This window comes from Oncorhynchus kisutch, linkage group LG9 (genome assembly GCF_002021735.2).
Source record: "Oncorhynchus kisutch isolate 150728-3 linkage group LG9, Okis_V2, whole genome shotgun sequence".
NCBI lineage: Eukaryota > Metazoa > Chordata > Actinopteri > Salmoniformes > Salmonidae > Oncorhynchus > Oncorhynchus kisutch.
The window spans coordinates 12,572,336-12,593,013 of NC_034182.2; the positions used below are offsets into that span (position 1 = coordinate 12,572,336).

At 44.2% G+C, this 20,678-nt stretch overlaps 2 protein-coding genes across 2 annotated transcripts; one reads left to right on the top strand and one right to left on the bottom strand.

The window, feature by feature from the left end:
- LOC109896760 (cytochrome c oxidase assembly factor 6 homolog) lies at positions 1-1,858 on the top strand. The gene is made up of 3 exons (XM_020491091.2): positions 1-178; positions 737-901; positions 1,128-1,858. The coding sequence occupies exons 2-3, from the start codon at positions 758-760 to the stop codon at positions 1,227-1,229; spliced, it is 246 nt and encodes an 81-aa protein (XP_020346680.1). The 5' UTR covers positions 1-178; positions 737-757; the 3' UTR covers positions 1,230-1,858.
- LOC109896394 (solute carrier family 13 member 4) lies at positions 1,758-20,447 on the bottom strand. Its single transcript, XM_020490645.2, has 15 exons — positions 19,772-20,447; positions 16,606-16,734; positions 13,835-13,971; positions 13,504-13,685; positions 13,342-13,396; positions 13,186-13,219; positions 13,000-13,095; positions 11,703-11,887; positions 6,048-6,167; positions 5,832-5,933; positions 5,591-5,692; positions 5,194-5,428; positions 4,285-4,446; positions 3,778-3,915; positions 1,758-3,175 (listed from the first exon to the last, which is right to left on the bottom strand). The coding sequence occupies exons 1-15, from the start codon at positions 19,892-19,894 to the stop codon at positions 3,038-3,040; spliced, it is 1,938 nt and encodes a 645-aa protein (XP_020346234.1). The 5' UTR covers positions 19,895-20,447; the 3' UTR covers positions 1,758-3,037.
- Positions 20,448-20,678: the final 231 nt, after the last annotated feature.

The following is a 20,678-nucleotide window of genomic DNA, read 5'->3' on the forward strand; positions in this document are numbered from 1 at the left end:
TTATGGGGGAAAATGAACTCTTGCATCGCTGAGATGCGACGGAAGTCCTTACTCCATAAGCAGCTGTCCTTGAATGCACCCTGAAACATGTTACAGAACTAACATTACATCATTTAAATGATCTTTTGGCATTATAGATCAAACCATTCATACCGGAGTAGTGATATAAACAATAATGGTGAGTTGTCAAGATTATAACGTGGTAGCATTAGCTAGCTAGCTTATTTGATAACAGTTTTGATTGGGTTTGGAAACAAATTCGCTAACGTTAGCTAGCTAACAAGGCACAATCTAAGGTTGGAGTTTGATTCTCGACGAATAAACTTGTAAATCAGCTAGCTGAAAGCCTTCATAGACTCTTCTTACCTCAGTCAGAGGCTGCAGGATAAGTGGGATATGTGTGCGTTGGTTTTCGCATCACTGATTATAATATAGCTCGCCAGCTTGAAGTCTGAACAAAAATAAACGCAACATGCAACAATTTCAAAGATGTTACTGAGTTACAGTTCATATGAGGAAATCAGTCAATTGAAATGAATTCATTAGGCTGTAATCTAAGGATTTCACATGATTAGGAATACAGATATGCATCTGTTAGTCACAGATACCTTAAAGAAAAGGAAGTGGAATAGAAACCCAGTCAACCTTACCAAACGAAGTGGCAGGGTCAGGCTGTTGAAGTTGCAGATTGTGCCATATAGTTGACTGAACTGTTTTTTTCCTCTCGTTGTGTTAGTAAGTTTTCCCAAGCCCAGTGATGTCAGCCCCTAACTCGAACCAGAGAAAAGCATGCTGGGGCGCTAGGGACGAGCTGTGGAAGTGCCTTGATGATAACCAGGACAATGCCTCCTCCTGTGAGAAGTTCCAGAAAGAGTTTGAGGCGAGCTGTCCAGCTCAGTGGGTGAGTCTCCCTGTCTGGTCTCAAGTCTAGCTTATAACCTATTTGTTATTCTATTGAAAATGACAGTCTATCAAAGAGGTAGCCAGAGAGAGAGGCTAGATCTAGAATGTTTGTGGTGGTCTAATTCCCTTATTTCTGTCTTTGATGTAGCTACAGTAGTAAACTCAGTGTGGTCACCAACCCTGATCCTGCTCAAATACATCCTATCTCACATTGATCCTGACAGGTGAAACACTTCACCAAGAGGAGAGACTTTTTGAAGTACAAGGACAAGATGCAGACGGAGGGCTTTGAGCCTGCTGACGGGCCTAAAGAGTCACGGTCCTAGCCAGTAGCCACTGGTCAGAAGACTTGAGAGGAGGGCTTCCTGGGGCCTCCTGGTTGATGGACAGCAGTGGACTGTCACTGGTCACTAGAGCACAATCTTGCCATGCCTCTCCAGTGACGATAGATGCTGGATTTCAGTGACCTTAACACCTGGACACTGGGTAGATGTCAACTACGCGCCGCAGTCAGATTCTCAAGCTACTCCGCAAGTGTGCACTTGTCTCGTTCACTCCTCGCCTCAGACTAGTGACCGTACCTACGTCACGCATGGGACAGGTGTGTGGTGACGTAACCACGCTGAGCGCTGTGGAAAGTGCACCCCTCACAGTCAGACATGGTTCTACAGGCTTTCTCTGCATCCCTCTCCGCTCTCTCGATACAACGTCAAGGGGTTGTATGTGGTGTGACACAAATCAACTGCTATTGTCAAAGATAGATTAAGATATTGTTCTTTATTGATGAATAGACAGTGATATGTTATGTGTGTGTGATTTATTGTGATAAATAAAGACGAGTCAATGGTTCAGTATTATTTTGTAACAATTGTGTTTAATTTCCATGAATCTAGGCCTCTTCTACGAGGTGAGTTGAATATGTGTGGAAACAACTACATTAAAGTTATTCATGGAGGTTACGGTTCATTGGATTGGTTGGACACTACAAGGCACATTTATTTTTTATATATTACAAGTTGGCATGTATTTACAAAGGTTCTATATCTGTCTTCTAAAACCACATCAAAGTATGAAAACTTGTGCAACGTCGAATAAATTATAAACAGATTTAGATTGCTTGATGTGCATACATTCTGTATCGGCCTCCATTTTCATGACGACAGTGAATAAAGTACAAAAAAGCACACGATTACATTTCAATTGGTTCAAAAAAATACAGAGCATTTCATACAAGTCATAAGGTCTACGGTAGAATGTACACGTTGCTCTGTAGTCCTAGGGACAGACGGCTCTCGTGATTTGGCTGTTGATTGGAGAGGCTCTTTACTCTGCAGTTTTCTCTCTGGTCTCTATTGTGTCTGTCTTGACACCCTATTCTCTATGGCTCTGGTCAATAGTCGTGCACTATATAGGGAATTTCAGCACACTTAACAGTAGGGACCCAGTATGTAACACCATGAAGACTATACTACTGTAAATATAGAGTATAGTTCTAATTAGCAAAGTGTCATAGAAATACTGTTCATGTGGTTATTAGCTCAACCTTTAGGAAAATGTGTGACATTCAGCATGCTGTGGCTTGTAGTCATAATGGGTAAACTCATCTTGAATCAATGTTTTTTTTTGTGGGCTATGGGATGGAGAGATTAGAAAACAATATACAAGTAACATTTACAGCAACATACAGTAATATGGAGTAAAAGGCAATATGATCCGTTGACTTGAGTTGGGAGTCTATTCCGTGCACCTCATATAGGCTACTTTGGCTGCGTTTACACAGGCAGCCCAATTCAGATATTTTGTGCAATTATTGGCAAAATATCTGATCTGATTGGTCAAAATACCAATTAGTGTAAAAAAAAAAAAATCTGAATTGGGCTGCCTATGAAAAGGCAGCCCCTGCGTCTCCTCCCTTGTGGTGCTTCTTCCACCCAGTCTTCCCCAACCTGCACAATTCTCAGACGTTACCAGCACGGTTGAAGGAATAAGCCTCAGTCCCTTTCAATTTGGCATTTACAGTAAAAGAGACGGCGAGTGTCTCTGTTTAGAGACGTCTTCTGCATTCTTCTTTCTGCCCCCGCCCCCCCCCCCTCTCTCTGTGACCGTCTGCACTCTCTCTCGCTCCCCCACATGGTTATAAGCTGCCAGTGAAGTTCCTGGCGATGGCCCAGTCTGGGTACTCAGTCAGGTTGAAGAGGGGCACGCCCCAGGTCATTATGGCCAGCATCACCACTAGAACACCAATCAGATTCACCCCGAATCCTGCCTTCACCTGAGACAGACGACAACAACACTGGGTAAGAAATATGTACTTGTTCTCTCACTTATTATTGAAGAGCTCCCGTATGTACCTAAGCCTAGGTGTTCTATTTAGGGTCCTGTGTTTTGTACAATCATGTGACATAGCAAGTTCTCTTATTTCTCATGTATTTTTTAATTATAATTTTTATTTGTATTAGTTATACTAGTTTAATATTGACTATGGCACTGTTGAGTAGAGCTCGCAAGTTAAGCATTTCAATGTGCTTGAGCATGTGACAATAAAACTTAACTTGCATTTATCCAGAAATGAGAATTACATCAACAATGAAAGCAATATTGTCTGAAGATGGTGCTGGGCCATCTGACATCATAAGGAAAGGGGGTCTGTTTGATGAAAAAGCTTTGAATAGCAGGTTCAACACAGGGCTCTCGTTCTAGTGATTGATTGCTGCTCATTAAAAGGTATTGCGACTATTAAATAAATCTCTTATAATCTTGTATAATAGGACTGTTACATAAAAACGTCAGAATTGCAACAACAGCCTTTTGAGTCTGCTTGGCATTGTGCTGTCCCGTCCCAGTGGGGTTTGTGCTTATGTGTTTGTGTCTCACCATGTCGCTGATCTGCACATGTCCGTAACTGAACACTATGGCGTTGGGGGGGTTCCCGACAGGCAGCATGACCCCAAATGACACACACATGGTGGCGGGGATGAGTGTGTGGAGGGGGTTGATCTGCAGGGTCTCCGACTGAGAGAGGGAGACAGAGGTCAGAGGTCGCATAACTGCGTGTCACGCAAAGGAACAGGGTGTTTTCAATAATATTGACAGCGGCACCGAGAGAGGAGGGCGAGCAGATGGCTGTGTTGATGTTGTGAGAAGAGAGTAGAAGTGTGTAGGCTATTCGAGGACACTGGGAATCGAGCTGAGAAATTGAAGGATGGGGCTTAGGTTCTTCTTCACGGGCTCTCGGGGTTAGAGGGGCTAGTCAGGGAAGAGAGAATAGACGACGACTGTGGTTCTTTCTAGAGCAGAGTGTATACACACAGTGTGCTTCTTACCAGAGACGATCGAGAGGACAGGTAGAGAAGACCGACAGAGAATCACTGTTATTCTTACCAGAGCAGAGAGGATAGGTAGGAACACGGTGAGAGTGGCGGGGTTGCTGGCGAACTCTGTAACCGCGGAGACGAGCAGGCAGGCCAGCAGCGTGACCATCCACGGGGGTAGACCACTCATGGGCTCCAGCTGTCTGCCGATCCACACACTCAGCCCTGACACCTGAACACACACGCAAACACATGACCAGACACACCACACGATCAGACACACACTACGTTGAGTTGTCATTGATGTATGTAATATAGATTGTGATGCAACCTCATAGCACATACTGTAACATATATACTGTAACCCACATTGGAAGGTATCATGTTTAGGATGGCACAATTTCATGTGTACAACAGCTAAAGACCTGCATCACTATACTGAGAGATTTGTTGTTTACAAAAGGACGTATTTGGGCCTTTTTGGAGCCTTTGTTCCATGTTTTTTCAAGGCCCCCATACTACACAATGAGGATGAGGAAGTGATTTGCTGTTTGGGGTAAGTTTCTCAAAAACGTGAAACAACAACAACAAAAAATGTGTCTGGAACCTTCTATAACATGCCGTTTACACAGAGATTTGGTTGTAAAAAAAATACATCTTCTCCTTTTACACTTTTCTAAATCGAGACCAAAATGAGATGTTGACCGTTCTCCTGTGACCCAAATCATTCTCTATTAACCCAAATTAGGCAGAAAGTGTGTGATTTATAGATGTATTGTCATAACTCGCGATCCACCTCTCACATGCCTTGGGCCCACTTTGGGTTCCGAACTATAGTTTAAGAAAATGTGGTATCGTATGTTACCTTGCAGCATGAATTAGGCTGTTTGAGAAGGTTTTAATCCTAAGCAATCTGCCCTGTGGTGAGTAGCCTACACGTTGTTTGTACAGTAGTACAGTATACTATATAACCTGGTACCTTGCAGCCAGCAGCCAAGGCGTAGCCCCCTCCCACAAGGATGACGATCTCCCAGGGCATGAGATTCTGGAAGTCCTTCCAGGTGATCATGGGGGCCATGGGGTCTGGGTCTCTTTCTGCGGAGCTGTCCCCTGCGGGGGTTCTGGGGGCCCGAGAGAATGGCCGACGGGCCGGGATAAGGAAGAGCAGGAAGCCCAGTAGCACAGAGACAGTGGCGTCGGTCCTGTAGCCTTTCCTGCGGAAACAAAATAACATTTAACAGTAAAAAAAAAAAATTCTAACCTTCATTATTCAACATTAGTCTCAATGAGATGCATTTGAAATGGCACCCTATTCCGTTAACAGTGTGCCATTTTTCCCCCCTTTGATAGTGCAATACCAAAAGGTAGCTACGTACTTCTCGAACAGCGACGTCCACCCGGGTACGAAGCCCGGTTCTCTGGTGAACCACAGCAGAGTCATCAGGATGAAGAACACTCCTGTCACCACCTCTGGGTAGCTACAGCCCAGAAGAAACAACACACAGGTCAGTTTGATTGTTTTCCTTCAGCGTTTGTACCATCAATTAGTCCTCACATATGGTTACACAGCTGGTTTCTTGTCCCCAGCTGTAACTGGAAAACGAGTCTAAAAATCACCTGATGGGCCCAAGCTTTATGTACTCCTCGTGGATCTTCCTCTCTGACAGCATCTCTCTCCTTGTCTTACGCTTTTTACTCAACGAGCATGTCTCCCTGAAACTGGAGACACGCGACAACACTGCAAGGTTAATATCACAGAGATACCTGTACAATGTGTGTGCGGGTTCCTGTGTGCGTGTCTTCCTCCATTTCACATGCATGCGAGGTGCTTACTTGCAGCCGAGGAAGAGGAAGTGCAGCCAGACCCAGGTCAGCAGCAGCATGATGATCGCGATGGGGAAACTGAAGATGAACCAGGTCCCAAAGTTGATCACCTTCGCATCCGGGTAGCGACTGCAAGGGGGTGGAGAGAGAGAATAGTTAGTGATGGGAGGAGATACAGAGAGCATGGTTAACGTTAAACCAAATACACCACATAATCTGTAAGGGTATTGTCCTCGTAGTAAACTCAGCCCCAAAAAAAGAAACGTCCCCTTTTCAGGGCCCTGTCTTTCAAGGATAATTCGTAACAATCCAAATAACTTCACAGATCTTTATTGTAAAGGGTTTAAACACTGTTTCCCAATGCTTGTTTAATGAACCATAAACAATTAATGAACATGCACCTGTGGAACTGTTGTTACGACACTAACCGCTTACAGACGGTAGGAAATTAAGTTCACAGTTATGAAAACTTAGGACACAAAAGAGGCCTTTCTACGGACTCTGAAAAACACCAAAAGACAGATGCCCAGGGTCCCTGCTCATCTGCGTGAACGTGCCTTAGACATGCTGCAAGGAGGCATGAGGACTGCAGATGTGGCCAGGGCAATAAATTGCAATGTCCGTACTGTGAGACGCCTAAGACAGTGCTACAGGGAGACAGGGCGGACAGCTGATCGTCCTCGCAGTGGCAGACCACATGTAATCACACCTGCACAGGATCGGTACATCCAAACATCACACCTGCCGGACAGGTACAGGATGGCAACAACAACCGCCCGAGTTACACCACGAATGCACAATCCCTCCATCAGTGCTCAGACTGTCCGCAATAGGCTGAGAGGCTGGACTGAGGGCATGTAGGCCTGTTGTAAAGCAGGTCCTCACCAGACATCAATGACAACAACGCACAAACCCACTGTCGCTGGACTAGACAGGACTGGCAAAAAGTGCTCTTCACTGACGAGTCGCGGTTTTGTCTCACCAGGGGTGATGGTCGGATTCGCGTTTATCGTCGAAGGAATGAGCATTACACCGAGGCCTGTACTCTCGAGCTGGATCGATTTGGAGGTGGATGGTCCATCATGGTCTGGGGCGGTGTGTCACAGCATCATCGCACTAAGCTTGTAGCCATTGCAGGCAATCTCAATGCTGTGCATTACAGGGAAGACATCCTCCACCCTCATGTGTTACCCTTCCTGCAGGCTCATCCTGACATGGCCCTCCAGCATGACAATGCCACCAGACATACTGCTCGTTCTGTGCATGATTTCCTGCAAGACAGGAATGTCAGTGTTCTGCCATGGCCAGCGAAGAGCCCGGATCTCAGTCCCATTGAGCACGTCTGGAACCTGTTGAATCGGAGGGTGAGGGCTAGTGCCATTCCCCCCAGTAATGTCTGGGAACTTGCAGGTTCCTTGGTGGAAGAGTGGGGTAACATCTCACAGCAAGAACTGGCAAATCTGGTGCAGTCGAAGAGGAGGAGATACACCGCAGTACTTAATGCAGCTGGTGGCCCCACCAGATACTGACTGTTACTTTTGATTTTGACCCCCCCTTTGTTCAGGGACACATTATTCAATTTCAGTTAGTCACATGTCTGTGGAACCTGTTCAGTTTATGTCACAGTTGTTGAATCTTGTCATGTACGACAAGTTTGCAGGGTAATCTCTCATGGACAGACTAAATGGATGCGATGACTAGAGAGCAACAGTTGTCCCGGTGCTTTGGTTTTCCGGCACTGGTTATTTAGACGTATCAGGGTTGGGTGAAGGTGCTTAAAGTGGGGGCTTGGATTTCAAGCAGAAAATTTTTGGAAGTGGAGGGGCTCTGGCTCGTTAGTATCTTATCTCTTACATCTCCCCCAGAACCCAACGGAGCATCTGATGGAATTATAGGAGATAGTAGTTTTGGGTTAAGACCCACTAGGGATACCCTCAGTATCACAAGTCATTACAGACTCAGGGAGGGGCCACTACTACAACCTTAGAACCAGCAGAAACTAACCATGAACCCTTTTCTTTTGATCATGATCAGAACATCACTTCTGTAAGACCTCTGCAGGTCATTGACCACACAATGAATAAGTTCAGGTCTATTTTCTGACTCTATGGCCTATGTGGAAGGATATCTAGTAGTTGTCAATACTGGGCAGTGATATGGTAATATCTCTGTTTGCTGAAAGACAGGCTGACTCGCTGCTTCTTCTTTGTATACTTGCTCTGCTGTTCAATATCTGCCCGGTAAAAGACTGAACACATGGATATTCTGACAATTCCAACAGATAAAACTGTTAAATCAATCAATGAATTGCTGTTCATTGCTGTTCCATCCACTCAGTCAGCCATATGAAGGGTCTATGCAAACACCCCCCCCCCACCCCCACCCTTCCTCACCCTACTGTCTGCGGTCAAGTTTTTTTGAGGGCTTTCATTCCTTTTTCCATGTGGAAGTACCGTCCAAGGTCCTGCTTGCGCATACACAGAGTCAGATGAACTCGTAGATCTCAATGTTATGTCTCTGTGTGCAGACATAAAAATGGTATTCATGAGTTCATCTGACTCTGGGGAAGTAGATAGGGGGCTTCATTGCCAAAATCCAGAAGTATCCCTTTAATGATTGATGGAATCTTTTGGAATTTGCTATTAGATGCAAGGCAGATTATATTGAGTATCTTTCATTATTTGTATTGCCACCTCCAACTGTCAATATAATACAATAATATATGCCATTTGGCAGACTGCTTTGACAAAACCTGCATACCAGTGTTTAGAGGATGGGTCTGTTGTTGTGAACATTACTCACTGTTGGAACTCTCTGTTCCCGCAGTAGCAGGATAAAAATGCCTACAGGGTTAGGTTTAAGGTTCTGGTTTCACTAGTGTGGACCTGTTAATAAAGCTACTCAGACAATAAATCCTCTTTTGGGGATCACCAGCAAACCCCCTGACTCACAGAGCTGTCCTTCACCAACCTGAGCCCCAGTTTGACAGAGCTACACGTAAAGGAGCTACATACTACTGACACATATTATAGTTGCACTGGGGAGGGAGGGAGGAAAGGAGGGGGGTAAAGAGGGCGAGAAGGAAGACTGATATGGACACAGTCAGATTTACCTTTGTCCAACAAACTTTAAGATGAAAAGAGGCCATTTTCCCTGGCTTAGCCTAGCTGATTTATTAAAGTGCCCAGGAAATCCGCTTTGTGGGATTGTTGAGAGGGTTTACACCAATCCTTCAATCCATCAATCCCAGGCCTCTTTGTCCTTTTGTTTCCTCTGGACCTCGGTCACGGAGTTAAACATGACATATCGCATCATTCAATGTTCCCTCTAAACTGCGAGCCCTTCCTCCAGGACAGCCGCGCAGAATAAATGCCATGCCGCGCAGAGACGCAGAATATTGAGATTCACTGATTTCGCCCCATTAGTTTGCACTATATAGATCAACGGTTTTTTCTGTGTTCGAATCAACATTATAAGCAGGCCTTTTTCAATGCAACATAACAAAACAAATCTGGCTTTGCAACATTGAGTCTGTGATTTTGTTGTAGGCAGAGCCAAAACGCAACAGAGTAGAATTCCACTGGCGGGGGTTGCCCACCAGCGGTCTTTGAATCGCTTGCGCTTTTCCGATCAGAGCCCGCGAGTGTGCACATTTGTTAATATTCTTAGCGGGTTATTAGCCCAGTTATAGATAAGTATAGGTTAGCAGTGGGGAGTTACTGATTTCTACTGGAGCACAAAATGTGTAGGCTACATTTTAAGCGGTCTTTAAAAAGCTTATGTCTTAATTAAAGGGGCAGTGTTGTATTTTGAGATAGATTTGAATATGCAAATAAGCCAATAGCAGAGGTAACCTACATCGTCTCATTCTCTGCATAGTAATAATAATTCATGTTATTTTGTAAAGTGGTTTCTTGAGTCATACAACACAATACAATGCAATTGACAGTCAGCTATTTGGCCCATGGTGTTACAGACCAAGTAAAAAATAATTAATGTCAAGCCTTTCATAATGTCAAAAACGTTTTTAAAAGTCTCATGCAATGTATGCCTGCACTGAACACCACATATAGGCTACATGTGGGCTATATCATAGAAATCAAAAGCTATTTCCATGTGAAAATGTTATGGAATTTGTTGGTAGGCCTACATTATGCTCAAGTGGCCAGAATAGCCTATTGGCTACTGTCTAAAACGGTAAGGGTACTGCCTCAGAATTCATTGTAAACGTGCACCGGAAGTTGCACAAAATTCAGAAAAAAGTTTCCACTCACAAGACCTACAATTTGCTCAGTGTCAACCAAAATTTGAGGGAAAATTGGCATCATTCATCTGATCAACTTAAGTTTCACAGAGACAGAAATGACAGATTGTTATTTGGCTGATATTGTCAGGGCATGGGGGTATTAGTCAGGTATTGTATCTAGTAGTGAGAAATGTGTGGTATTGTATTTTGTTGATATTAATAGACCATGTGTAACCAGTGTGTAATGGCTAGCTAGTTAGCGGTGCACACTGGTAGTGTTTCAATCGGTGACGGAATTTGCTCTGAGACTTTGACAGTTGTTTCCCTTGCTGTGCAAGGGCTGTGGCTTTTGTGGAGCGATAGATAACGATGCTTCGTGGGTGCCTGTTGTCGATGTGTTCAGAGGGTCCCTAGTTTGAACCCAGGTTGGCAATACTGTTACACAAAAGACATTTGGCTGATAATGTATTGAAAGGCCATGGGGTATTTTAGGTATTGTACCTATTGAACTGCATTGGGGATAGTGTATGGTATTGTACCTATTGAACTGCATTGGGGATAGTGTATGGTATTGTACCTATTGAATTGCATTGGGGGTAGTGTATGGTATTGTACCTATTGAACTGCATTGGGGGTAGTGTATGGTATTGTACCTATTGAATTGCATTGGGGGTAGTGTATGGTATTGTACCTATTGAATTGCATTGGGGGTAGTGTATGGTATTGTACCTATTGAACTGCATTGGGGGTAGTGTATGATATTGTACCTATTGAACTGCATTGGGGGTAGTGTATGATATTGTACCTATTGAACTGCATTGGGGGTAGTGTATGGTATTGTACCTATTGAACTGCATTGGGGGTAGTGTATGGTATTGTACCTATTGAATTGCATTGGGGGTAGTGTATGGTATTGTACCTATTGAATTGCATTGGGGGTAGTGTATGGTATTGTACCTATTGAATTGCATTGGGGGTAGTGTATGGTATTGTACCTATTGAATTGCATTGGGGGCAGTGTATGGTATTGTACCTATTGAACTGCATTGGGGGTAGTGTATGGTATGGTACCTATTGAACTGCATTGGGGGTAGTGTATGGTATTGTACCTATTGAACTGCATTGGGGATAGTGTATGGTATTGTACCTATTGAATTGCATTGGGGGTAGTGTATGGTATTGTACCTATTGAACTGCATTGGGGGTAGTGTATGGTATTGTACCTATTGAACTGCATTGGGGGTAGTGTATGGTATTGTACCTATTGAATTGCATTGGGGGTAGTGTATGGTATTGTACCTATTGAATTGCATTGGGGGCAGTGTATGGTATTGTACCTATTGAACTGCATTGGGGGTAGTGTATGGTATGGTACCTATTGAACTGCATTCAATGCAGTGTATGGTAATGTAGCTTACTTGTTGAACTGTTCGGCGAAGATAAGGTTGGTGGAGGTGCCCGTGATGGTGATGAGGCCTCCAATGGTGGCTGCGTACGTGATGCTGAGCGAGAGACATTTACAGATCATATGATCTCTCTTGGTAGGGTAGCGAGAGTTCTTGCTCTCCTTCTCCTTCTTGGGCTCTGGGATGCTGATCGCTGTCTGGAACAGAGAGAGGAACAAGTATAGTGAGTCACTGTTTGTGGGAAATATATATATATATATCATACATATATATTTTGTACACAATAAGGAAAATAAATGATGGGACAACATCTAAATATTGCTCCCAGCGTTGGTCAAAGCTCAGAATGCTTATATTCTTGATTTGACGGAGTTTTCATTGAGCCTGCTTCTTTGTGAATGAGTGGAATCATTAACGGTGGTTTGTTTGTTGTGTTCCCATTTGTCCTCTGGATTTGCTTCCTGGATTTGCCTTTTTTTTAGCAGCACATTGACCACTCTCTCAAACGACTAACTCCGCCCTCTCACGGCACAGACCGAGGGCCTGAGACGTGAAACGAACTACCCCAGCTCGGAGTCGGCTCACTAGAGAAGTAGGCAAAACTGTAGACGCTGTTGACAGTGTGTTTGCGAGATGCCGGTCAAAAGGCAGTTTTAAAATCGTCCTGCGACTCCTTCCGTGTCTACGGACATCCCCAAAGAAACAAAAAATGACTTTCTGAGAATAAGTGCACAACTGGTATTCGCTTATAGATATGTATAGCTATGTAGATCAGTGGATGCTGCTGAGGGGAGGACAGCTCATAATAATGGATGGAACGGAGCAAATGGAATGGCATCAAACACATAGTCATTGCTATCAGGAATCCTTGGTACGTCCATACGCCTAAACCTAACCCCTAAACCTAACCTTAACCAAAACCCCTACCTAACCTTAACCCTTACCGTAACCATTTTAAGTGTCAACTTCAATGGGGTAGGGACGTCCCAAGGATACTAAGTTCTCATAAAAACCGTGCTTTACAGAGTGTAGGCTACTAAAATAGCCAGTGATGTGGCTGTTGATAATTTACTTCCTTTCAGGGGTATAACATTACAATTGTTATGTGTTTGTAGATTGATTGAGGTGATAATGGCCGGGGTCATTTTTGCTTGTTTATTCTGTTTTCCAAACTAGCAATAAATGAGCTTCAACTTTTTTTTTTTTTTTATATTGGGAGGGGGGGGGGTGTTTAAGACCCTCCTTTCCGGACCTCACTAAAACTCAAACCCTGGTTGGGGCCCTGTGTGTAGTGAGTGTGTCTACTGACCGATGGCAGGTGTCCGTTGGTCTCTTTTAGGGACAACTGGCCCAGACTGGTCTTACTGGCCTTCCTCCCAGTCCCGTTAGTCTCCACAGTCGGCAACTGAGAGAACAAAACACACAATGGAGAATTAACGTAGAGGTTAAAGACAGATGTCCTCACACAGATTTACAAAAGGTTTTATATTCTCACCTCAGTCAGAGTGCAGAGCTCCTGCTTCATACAGCTGTGGATGAAACACAACAGGTTCATAATTGACATCACTGGAGTTGTTTTCATGATGTGGACTGCAAGCCTGTATTGAATGTGATTCTCCAGTGATTGTCTCAAAAGCTCCCCAGGTCTTACCTGTCTCTGCGATACAGACGCTCCAGTTGGTTCTGTTCCAGATTCTCTTCCCTGTCTGCAAAGGAGCAAAACAAAACCATTTAACGATCACAGTTAGGCACAATTCACCATGTCACTGAGATGTTTACTTGTTTACTGCAGGCAGTGAGGGGGAAGTCATACCGCTGAGGCAGCCGTCCTCGGTGGCCTCGACGGTTTCAGAGTCTTCCTGGGTGTCGGCCACGCCGGTGCTGATGAGCTGCTGCAGGACGGCCTCAGCGATGGGCATCACCATGGCAGTAGTGGAGGTGTTACTGAGCCACATGGACAGGAAGACCGTACAGCACATGAAACCCAGCACCAACCTGAGAATACACACAAGGAGAGAGAAGGTGTCTGTGTGTGTGTGTGTGTGTGTGTGTGTGTGTGTGTGTGTGTGTGTGTGTGTGTGTGTGTGTGTGTACACACTTGATTTATATATGCTTGTGTGCGTTTGTGGTAGCTGCGTACTTACATGCCAGGCTTGGCTCCGGCAATCATGACCATGCGTAAAGCGATGCGTTTGTGGAGGTTCCATTTCTCTATGGAGGCCGCCAGACAGATCACCCCCATCAGCAGCAGAGTGGTGTCCTTACAGTACTCTGCAGCTACCTGTACCAAAGACAACCACACAGTATTTATAGCACGCTATACACACATATACACTCGATCCTTACATGTGACTCGTGCACACCTGGATTCGGTCGAAAAATGCTCAACATTTTTTGAACAGATTTTTTACTTTGACCTCGTCTGTGTTCATGTTTGCCGATAAGCATGAATTGATGTATTTGTACTCCAGGATGGGCTCAGATGGATCAGTTGGATCAACATGTCTGAGCTTTGCTCATTTCCAAACATTTGCGATTGGAGGCATACAAACTAAAATGGGACCCAACAATCGATGTGAGAGGGCAGGGGAAGGTTTTACACGTAACACCTTCCTGTTTGTGCCAGGTTAAAACTGAGGTAAAGCAATCCCATTGGTGAGGTGAGGTGTGAGAGAGCAGCACTAAGTACAGTACACAAGTCTAGTCATCAGAGCAAAGAGTTGCATTAAAAACGTGGATATTTGCCAAACACGATTACAAGAGCTTATAATAACACTAACAGCCTGCTTTGGCAGGTTTTGTCCATGCGATCAGATCACATGAGCGACTCAGTGGTTCCTTTTTATGTAACACTGATATAGTGAGGAGAGGGAACCATTAATGGTGGTCATTGGGAGCACTTGGGGCTGGTTAAATGACAGACCATTTCCTGTCCAGCAGGGGTTAATGGGTTACTCTGATCAGTACATAAGGCCATCATCTCAGTGCTAAGTGCTTCACTGGAGACGACCAGAGAGGATCTGACTAGAATGCTTCCTGTATTATATTAGACGTTAGCATACAGATACCTCGTGATAACCTGACATCATCAGATCACCAGTTATCAGAAAGAGTGAGTCACTCACATGTTGACATGGGTCTGTGACATCATGACCGTCTCTTCACAAAACGAGAGGAGGATGGTGAAAGGTCAAACGAAGGGTAACTTTTAAGACTTAATAAAGTAAAGTGTTTATAAAGGCTCATTACAAGGTCATTGTCTGTGGTTGTTAGTTCACACATGAGGCTACATTTGTTAGCGAGTGTAAACCAGGTGTCAACAACAATGCTGAGTGTTTTGTTTGTTTCCTCAGAATGGGATTGGGTCAACCTACTTCCCTTTTCAGCCATCGCAGAGGCATTACAAAGCAATGGGACGGGACTTCTCAGGTTCTTCCTAGAAAGCATCCATCCATACGCTACTCCACATATGTAACAGTATTGAGTGTGTTATTTAGAGCGACCGAAAGGGGCGTACATGTTAGAGTATACCTTCTTAGAGGCCCCAAGTATCCAGGGCAGCTTACTGTACATACACAAGGAGTGTGGTAAATACTTTAAATGCTTAGAGATCCGATTTTACACTAAGAGAAGTGTTAATTTGGCAGTAGTGGGAGTCAGGTGCTCAGATGACCGTATTTACAGTTGAACAAGAATTATGTGAAAGGAATATTTTGGGTTTGAATGTACGTTTGTGTGTTTGTACACTGAACAAAAATATAAACGCAACATGTAAAGTGTTGGTCCCATGACCTGAAATAAAAGATCCCAGAAATGTTCTCCATGCACATAATGCTTATTTCTCTAAAATGTTTTGTTTAAAATTTGTTTTACAACCCTGTTAGTGAGCATTTCTCCTTTGCCAAAATAATCCATCCACCTGACAGGTGTTGCATATTAAGAAGCTGATTAAACAGCATGATCATTACACAGGTGCACCTTGTGCTGGGTACAATAATAGGCCACACTAAAATGTGTAGTTTTGTCAGACAAAACAATGCCATAGATGTCTCAAGTTTTGAGGGAGTGTGCAATTGGCATGCTGACTGCAGGAATGTTCACCAGAGCTGTTGCCAGAGAATTGAATGTTAATTTCTCTACCATAAACTGAGAGAATTTGTCAGGCCTCACGAACACAGACCATGTGTATGACGTTGTGTGGGCGAGCGGTTTGCTGATGTCAACATTGTGAACAAGGTGCCCCATGGTGGCGGTGGGGTTATGGTATGGGCAGGCATAAGCTATAGAGAAATGAACACAACTACATTTTATCTATGGCAATTTGAATGCACAAAGATACTCTGACGAGATCCTTTGGCCCATTGTCATGCCATTCATCCGCCTCCATCACCTCATGTTTCAGCATGATAATGCACTGCTCCATGTTGCAAGGATCTGTGCACAATGTCACCCATTGAGTGTGTTTGGGATGCTTTGAATCAATGTGTACAACAGCGTGTTCCAGTTACCGACAATATACAGCAACTTCACACAGCCATTGAAGAGGAATGGGACAACATTCCACAGGCCACAGTCAACAGCCTGATCAACTCTATGCGAAGGAGATGTGTGGCGCTGCATGAGGCAAATACACCAGATACTGTGACTGGTTTTCTGATCCACGCCCATACATTGTTTTTTAAGGTGTCTGTGTCCAAGTCATGTGAAATCCATAGATTAGGGCCTAATTAATATATTTCGATGGACTGACTTCCTTATGTGAACTGTAACTCAGTCAAATATTTTAAATGTTTTGTTTTGTGTGCGTGTGTGTGTGTGTGCGTGTGTGTGCATGTGTGTGCGCGCTCTTGGTCCTCAGTACCCTTAGCAGAGAGCGGGAGAAAGAGAGAGGAGAGTGAGTGATAGTTTTACTGACCTCGCTGGACTTGAGCACTCCGAACAGCGGGTATAGGAAGGCTGGTACGAGGGCAGCAGCTCCCAGGGGTACAGCTTCTGATACCCAGTACACTGCTGTCACTATCAACACGTACGCACAGCAGGCCTCCTACAGGGGACAGAGACACAAGGGGGTTGAGACATAGGGAAGAGACAAGGGATTGGGCTTTCATGCAACAATGCAGTTTGCCAAGGTCCAAACCTTCTACATGTATGCCTGTATCGTATTTTCGAACGTTGCTTATCATGAAAGCACGGTCAATTATTGAGTATATGTCAGTGTTGAACTTAGTGAAATTCTGGTGAAACAAACTCATTGCTAGGTCCCTCATATTGTCAGGGTTCATTTGTCTGAATTTATTCCACTAGGGTTTATTGGAGTGCAATAATGCTGTTCACTGAAAGAAATTGATTTAGATTTTTGATGAGATTTTTTAGGATCCCCATGACCCGACACCAATGGGGACAGCTAGACTTACTTGGGTACAGCCAATAACGAAAAAGACATTACAGACAAAATACTTTACAATTGACAGACATTTAAAAACATGAACATGTCGAGTGTGTGTGCATCTATCAGTTACAAAGTTCCCGTGAGAACAAGCCCACTGTGTTCCTTAGTCACATTTCAACACCATTTATTTGCCACGGAAACAATGGAGAATGTGCTCAGTTTGTGAAAGAGCCAATCCAAATTCCAATCTAATAGTTTAATCAAAATGGGATTTGTTAAGTCATTCATTTAAACGTACCTGTTTAACCTTTTCGTTTCCTCGGAAACTCGAGGCAGCTTTTCATCAAAATAGATGAATAACTGAATGTTTTTTTTTTTTTTAGAGAGAACGACCAAGTCATGTTTTTTAGACACTGAGCTGGTCAAATCAATGAATATCTTGGATCTTCTCCATTAGTGAGCTGTGCATATCTATCTCACCACATTGAATGATCCTTTGTTACCACAGGCCCAGGTAGAGGGGTAGCGTTAGTTTATCCTGCATAGGTGAAGACGCCTTCAGAACTCTCCCTTCTCATAAAACATGTCCTACACGTGATGTGTGTCAGGCACTTGTCTGACCAGTGTATCGTGTAATTCCTGGTGGAGTACAGGTTGTCTGGAGAGTGAGGTGAGGGGTCTGGCAATACATCAGCTATACACACACACACGTACACGAACATGCATGCACACCGTCAGACTGTCCAGCAACGCACGCACGTTGGTAGTGTAACCTCTCATTGAAAACAATGTTGAATATTGTTGTGTATCACACAGAGACTATTTGGCCTCTCCATTGGTGCCTTTGAGGCAGGCAGCCACCGACCCTGGCCACGAGCACCTGGCCGGGCACGTTCTCCACATGTGCCCCACTGGACATGCCCAGTCCTGACCACCCCACCACAGGTGGGAACACAACACCTCCTTTCTGTGATCTAGATACATATACCGGCTGTTACACACACAGTAATAATCTAATTTGGCCACAGGGAAAGTGTCCCCAGGTTTTGCCCCAGGAAACTGAGGTGATCTGACTATCTCCCAGTAGTTAGTGTTTGTCAGATATGGGATGTGAAGTCAGATCTCGGTCATTCAGGAGACTGGGGACAGAGACAATCAGAGATCCTAAGAGGTTATTGATCTGAGGGTGTCACACAGTAGAGAACTGACATGGAATTAATAGACTTTCAATGAATCAATAAAATCATTTTTTTTTCAGTTTCATCAGAGAACTGGGTTTATTGAGGCAATCATGGGTTATTTCTTACTTACTGACAGGTTTCATTCAGTTAGGTCGTAGGGACATTTTCGAAATGGTTTAATTGATCAATTTGTTTCTCCAATCGACCATGTGTACGGATGGACTGTATGATATTTCACTTCAATGAGCAAGGGCTTGTCAAGAGGTCAAAGGTGACTCAGCAGACGGTTTCCATCCACATCTGGAGGTAGCATGGCCATGTGAGTTCTTAGAGTGAGAATTCGGAGGGAAGTTCACGTCACCTTTCAGACCATGACTCAACATAACCCTTAAGTGTGTGATGTGATCAATAAAAGAAGATGGCTTTTCGTGTTATCTCTTCGTCAAGGCCAAAGGCTTTCATAAAGATAAGTCATCTGGATAACCATTCATCAGTGTTGATGGTGCGATTTTCAGATGATTACTGTAAGAATGGATTCACTCATCAGTTCAATTCCCCTTATCTTCCTCTAGAGAAACAATGATGATTAAATGGAAACACCGGTTTGCATTTCCTCATGTGACCTCTACTGATAATCTCTGAACACAAGTTAGGTCAGTTAATCTGCTCATTGGACAGACATTATGGCTCCTGACTCAAACCCCAAGGAGCTGAGTTCATCCTGCTATCAGAGATAAGGAGGATCCCTAACCTTAACCTTGCCTGAGACCAGGGGCCAGTACTCATAAAGCGTCTCAGACTAGGAGTGCTGATCTAGGATCAGTTCAGCGATTTAGATCATAATGAATAAGGACCCTGAAGACTAGGCTTTAGTTCAGTCGGCTAACACAGTCTCGGAGTAAGAAGCGTGGGTTTGAACCCAGAGAGGCACATTAGTACAATTCTCTCAGGCTGACACAGGAGAACAGAGCATGATGGGTTCTGTAGCTGCAGCTGGCCACATGCTCCATTGTTCTGTCCCTCTCTGAACTTGACAAATTCTGTAATTGATGAGAGAGGGCATTCTGGAACCACAGGTGGTTCTACACAAACAGAACGAACAGATCCTTCCCCACATAGCTGAGCTGAGTTATATAACCTAATAGCTTGGCACAGATTCACTTTCTCCCTGTCGCCTGTGGTGCCAACCGCTGTACAACAATGCACCCTACTGTGAAGTGTAAACACGCGGAATGGTGCACTTTACGCACAGACGCCAAGTGCATAACAAAATGCGTAAAACAAGTTTCCATTAGCAAAGCATGATTGGAATATGATGTAAATCGAAATATTTGTACTGTGGTTATGTATTATGGCTAAATATAATCATAAAGACACTGACAGCTGTTCTCATCCCCAATTTTATTCTGCTTCATATACTTTAGGCTAACTCGGAAGAACAATGCAGACAGCCTACCCATGCGCAATATTAGTCATGCTCGTGACATGTTATGATGAATTCGGGTACTCACGCTGGTGGGGTGGATGAGGGGCAGCGGCAGCAGCGACAGCGGGATCAGCACCACCAGGATCAGCTTGCGCGCTCTCCATAGCTTCTTGATAAGGTCCATCCTTGCGGCGGCCTCCAGCCTCATCGGGGACTGCTCGCCTGGGTTCGGTCTCAGCGCAGAGAAGCTGGCTTGTTGGTCCCTTTTAACTGGTTATTTGGCGTGACATGAAGTCTTAGTGAAAGTAAAATAAAAATCCCTTTAAATGTCTCCTTCTGGAGTGAAAACCTGAGTTTCTATTTGCAGGTTCTGCTTGTTTAGTTCTGGTGGCGATGTACTGCAGTCTACAGCGAACAGTCCTTCGTCTGAAAACTGCTCTTTGGACAACCTCACCTCCGTACTTGACCTGCAGGCAACCCCCACCTCTGAGTTCAGCTAGGAGTTCTACAAGTGAAACAAATAGTTTCCTGACTTCTTTTTCAATGCTGCCTGCCTACTTATTCTTATCTGAATACCAGATAATGTCTCTTCTTCAGGGCTCCCTTGCAAAGGAAACCTTGGTCCCAATGGGGCTCCCTGCTCAAATAAAGGATCGATAAAGTGTTGTAAAATGCTGATGTTTGAGATAGACCAGGAGGCACAACTGTATATAGGCTACTGTGAGTGCAATAAATGTCTATATAAAGAGGTTCTCAGCACCATGACTTTTCATAACTTGTCACATTTATGACCCTCAGGTATGCTAATTTCCTCAACCTCATCCTTCACTCCGCCTCACTGGTCTCTAAACCAATCCGCTTTGAGTAATTACTTGTCATGAGTTTGCAGCATGGTGTGCAGAAAAGGGGTAGGCCTTACGTTGTTTTAGTGCGTGGAACGTGTAATAGTATTGCAGTCATGTGTACCATTGGTAATCAAGATCCCAATAACT

Excerpts from the sequence above, each read along its gene's own strand:
- LOC109896760 (XM_020491091.2), top strand. The coding sequence starts at position 758 with ATGTCAGCCCCTAACTCGAACCAGAGAAAAGCATGCTGGGGCGCTAGG. Across the intron at positions 902-1,127 it reads CGAGCTGTCCAGCTCAGTGG|GTGAAACACTTCACCAAGAG; the intron begins GTGAGTCTCCCT and ends TGATCCTGACAG.
- LOC109896394 (XM_020490645.2), bottom strand. The coding sequence starts at position 19,894 with ATGAGGCTGGAGGCCGCCGCAAGGATGGACCTTATCAAGAAGCTATGG. Across the intron at positions 13,220-13,341 it reads CGTCTGTATCGCAGAGACAG|CTGTATGAAGCAGGAGCTCT; the intron begins GTAAGACCTGGG and ends TTTCATCCACAG. Across the intron at positions 4,447-5,193 it reads CCTTGGCTGCTGGCTGCAAG|GTGTCAGGGCTGAGTGTGTG; the intron begins GTACCAGGTTAT and ends GTGTGTGTTCAG.